Raw genomic sequence first — 2,500 nt, 5'->3', positions numbered from 1 at the left:
CTGCTGCAGAGACTGACCCTTTGGTGGATGCTCCTTTATCTCTTTGATATTCTCCTGTTTATAGTGGACTCTTCTAAACGGAGCAAGTGGAACATTCTCTAAACTCTTCTCTCTATTTCTCCTCCGTCTCCACTTTTCTGGAGCGAGCTGCAGGCGTCAGACTCTGACTGTGTTTATATTTACAGAGTTCAGTCCGGTTCAGAGACAGCACTGCAAGGCTGTTCTATGGGGTTCAGTCGTTAAATAACACAATACACACACACACACACAATATACACACACACACACACACAATACACACACACACACACACAATATACACACACACACACACACACACAATATACACACACACTGACACACACACACACAATATACACACACACACACAATATACACACACACACTGACACACACACACACACAATATACACACACACACACACAATATACACACACACACTGACACACACAATATACACACACACACACACACAATATACACACACACACAATATACACACACACACTGACACACACACACAATATACACACACACACACACAATATACACACACACACTGACACACACACACACACAATATACACACACACACACACACAATATACACACACACACTGACACACACAATATACACACACACACACACACAATATACACACACACACACACACAATATACACACACACACTGACAACACAACACACACAATATACACACACACTGACACACACAATATACACACACACACACACACAATATACACACACACACTGACACACACCACACACAATATACACACACACACACACAATATACACACACACACACACAATATACACACACACACACACACAATATACACACATACACACTGACACACACACACACACAATATACACACACACCACACAATATACACACACACACACAATATACACACACACACACACACAATATACACACACACACTGACACACACACACACAATATACACACACACACACAATATACACACCACACTGACACACACACACACACAATATACACACACACACACACACAATATACACACACACACTGACACACACAATATACACCACACACACACACAACATACACACACACACAATATACACACACACACTGACACACACACACACAATATACACACACACACACAATATACACACACACACTGACACACACACACACACAATATACACACACACACTGACACACACTGACACACACAATATACACACACACACACACACAATATACACACACACTGACACACACAATATACACACACACACACACACAATATACACACACACACACACAATATACACACACACACACACACAATATACACACATACACACTGACACACACACACACACAATATACACACACACACACACTGACACACACACACACACACAAACACAATATACACACACACACAATATACAAACTCACACACACACACAATACACACACACACTCACACTGACACACACACACACACACAATACACACACACACACACACAATATACACACTCACACTGACACACACACACACAATACACACACACACCCACAACATACACACTCACACTGACAACGCACTCAATATACACACTCACACTGACACACACACACACACACACACACACAATATACACACTCACACTGCTACACACTAAAGACTGATACACACACACACTTTAGGAAAAGTTCAGTTTTACCAGCACTACTCTTTATTATTATTATTATTATATAGTTATTATATTATTGTTATTATATTATTAAATAATTAAAGCATTAAGTAGATCCATGAAAAACCTTCTCAAAAGCCGCAAAAACTTGTAACAAAAGTTTGGAAATAAGTTAAAAATTCTCCAGAAGCGGTCACACGCTCCACTGCATTAAACAGTGAAATAATACACCTTTAATAACGAGAGGAAAACGGGCCTCACCCTCCTCCGCGGCGCTCAGCGCCCAGCAGCAGAGCACTATCACCGTCCAGCGCTCCATCCCTCCGCCGCGCTCCGCTCCTCTCCTCCTCTCTCCTCTCTCCTTCTCCACTCCTTTCTTTACTGCTTTGTTTGTTTGTTTGTTTGTTTGTTGAGTTGGTCCCAGTGGCGTGCGCGCGCTGTCAGCTGGGCCGGAGCTCCGCGCGCTCCCGCGTCCTCATGGTCTCGCTCGCGGCCGGTAAACTCCGCGGCGGCTCGGGGGTGGCCTCTCGGGCTGTGCGGGGCGTATACTCCGTGTCCTCGCGCTGCTCCAGGGGCGCGCGAGCTCTGTCCGCGATCACCAGCACACACACACACTCTTACAAACTCACACACACACTCTCACAAACTCACACACACTCTCACAAACACACACTCCTCTTTTTCTAACTCTCTCTCTCACACACACACACACACACTCCGTCCTCGAGCCCCTTCTTCTTTAAAAAGTTCCA

General features: G+C 44.0%; 1 protein-coding gene across 1 annotated transcript in view; it reads right to left on the bottom strand.

Annotated features, from left to right (window-relative positions):
* ephb4b (eph receptor B4b) overlaps nucleotides 1-2,500 on the bottom strand; it is a 28,959-nt gene that overhangs the window by 26,356 nt on the left and 103 nt on the right. Inside the window, 1 exon segment of the mRNA XM_066658730.1 lies at nucleotides 2,010-2,500. This exon segment is cut by the window's right edge and continues 103 nt beyond it. Coding sequence (XP_066514827.1) covers nucleotides 2,010-2,067 — 58 coding nt within the window. The 5' untranslated portion in view covers nucleotides 2,068-2,500.

The sequence above is a fragment of the Hoplias malabaricus genome, unplaced genomic scaffold, assembly GCF_029633855.1.
Source record: "Hoplias malabaricus isolate fHopMal1 unplaced genomic scaffold, fHopMal1.hap1 scaffold_89, whole genome shotgun sequence".
Taxonomy (NCBI): Eukaryota; Metazoa; Chordata; class Actinopteri; order Characiformes; family Erythrinidae; genus Hoplias; species Hoplias malabaricus.
Note: the sequence above shows the minus strand (reverse complement) of the source record. Positions and strands in the feature narration are given on the sequence as shown.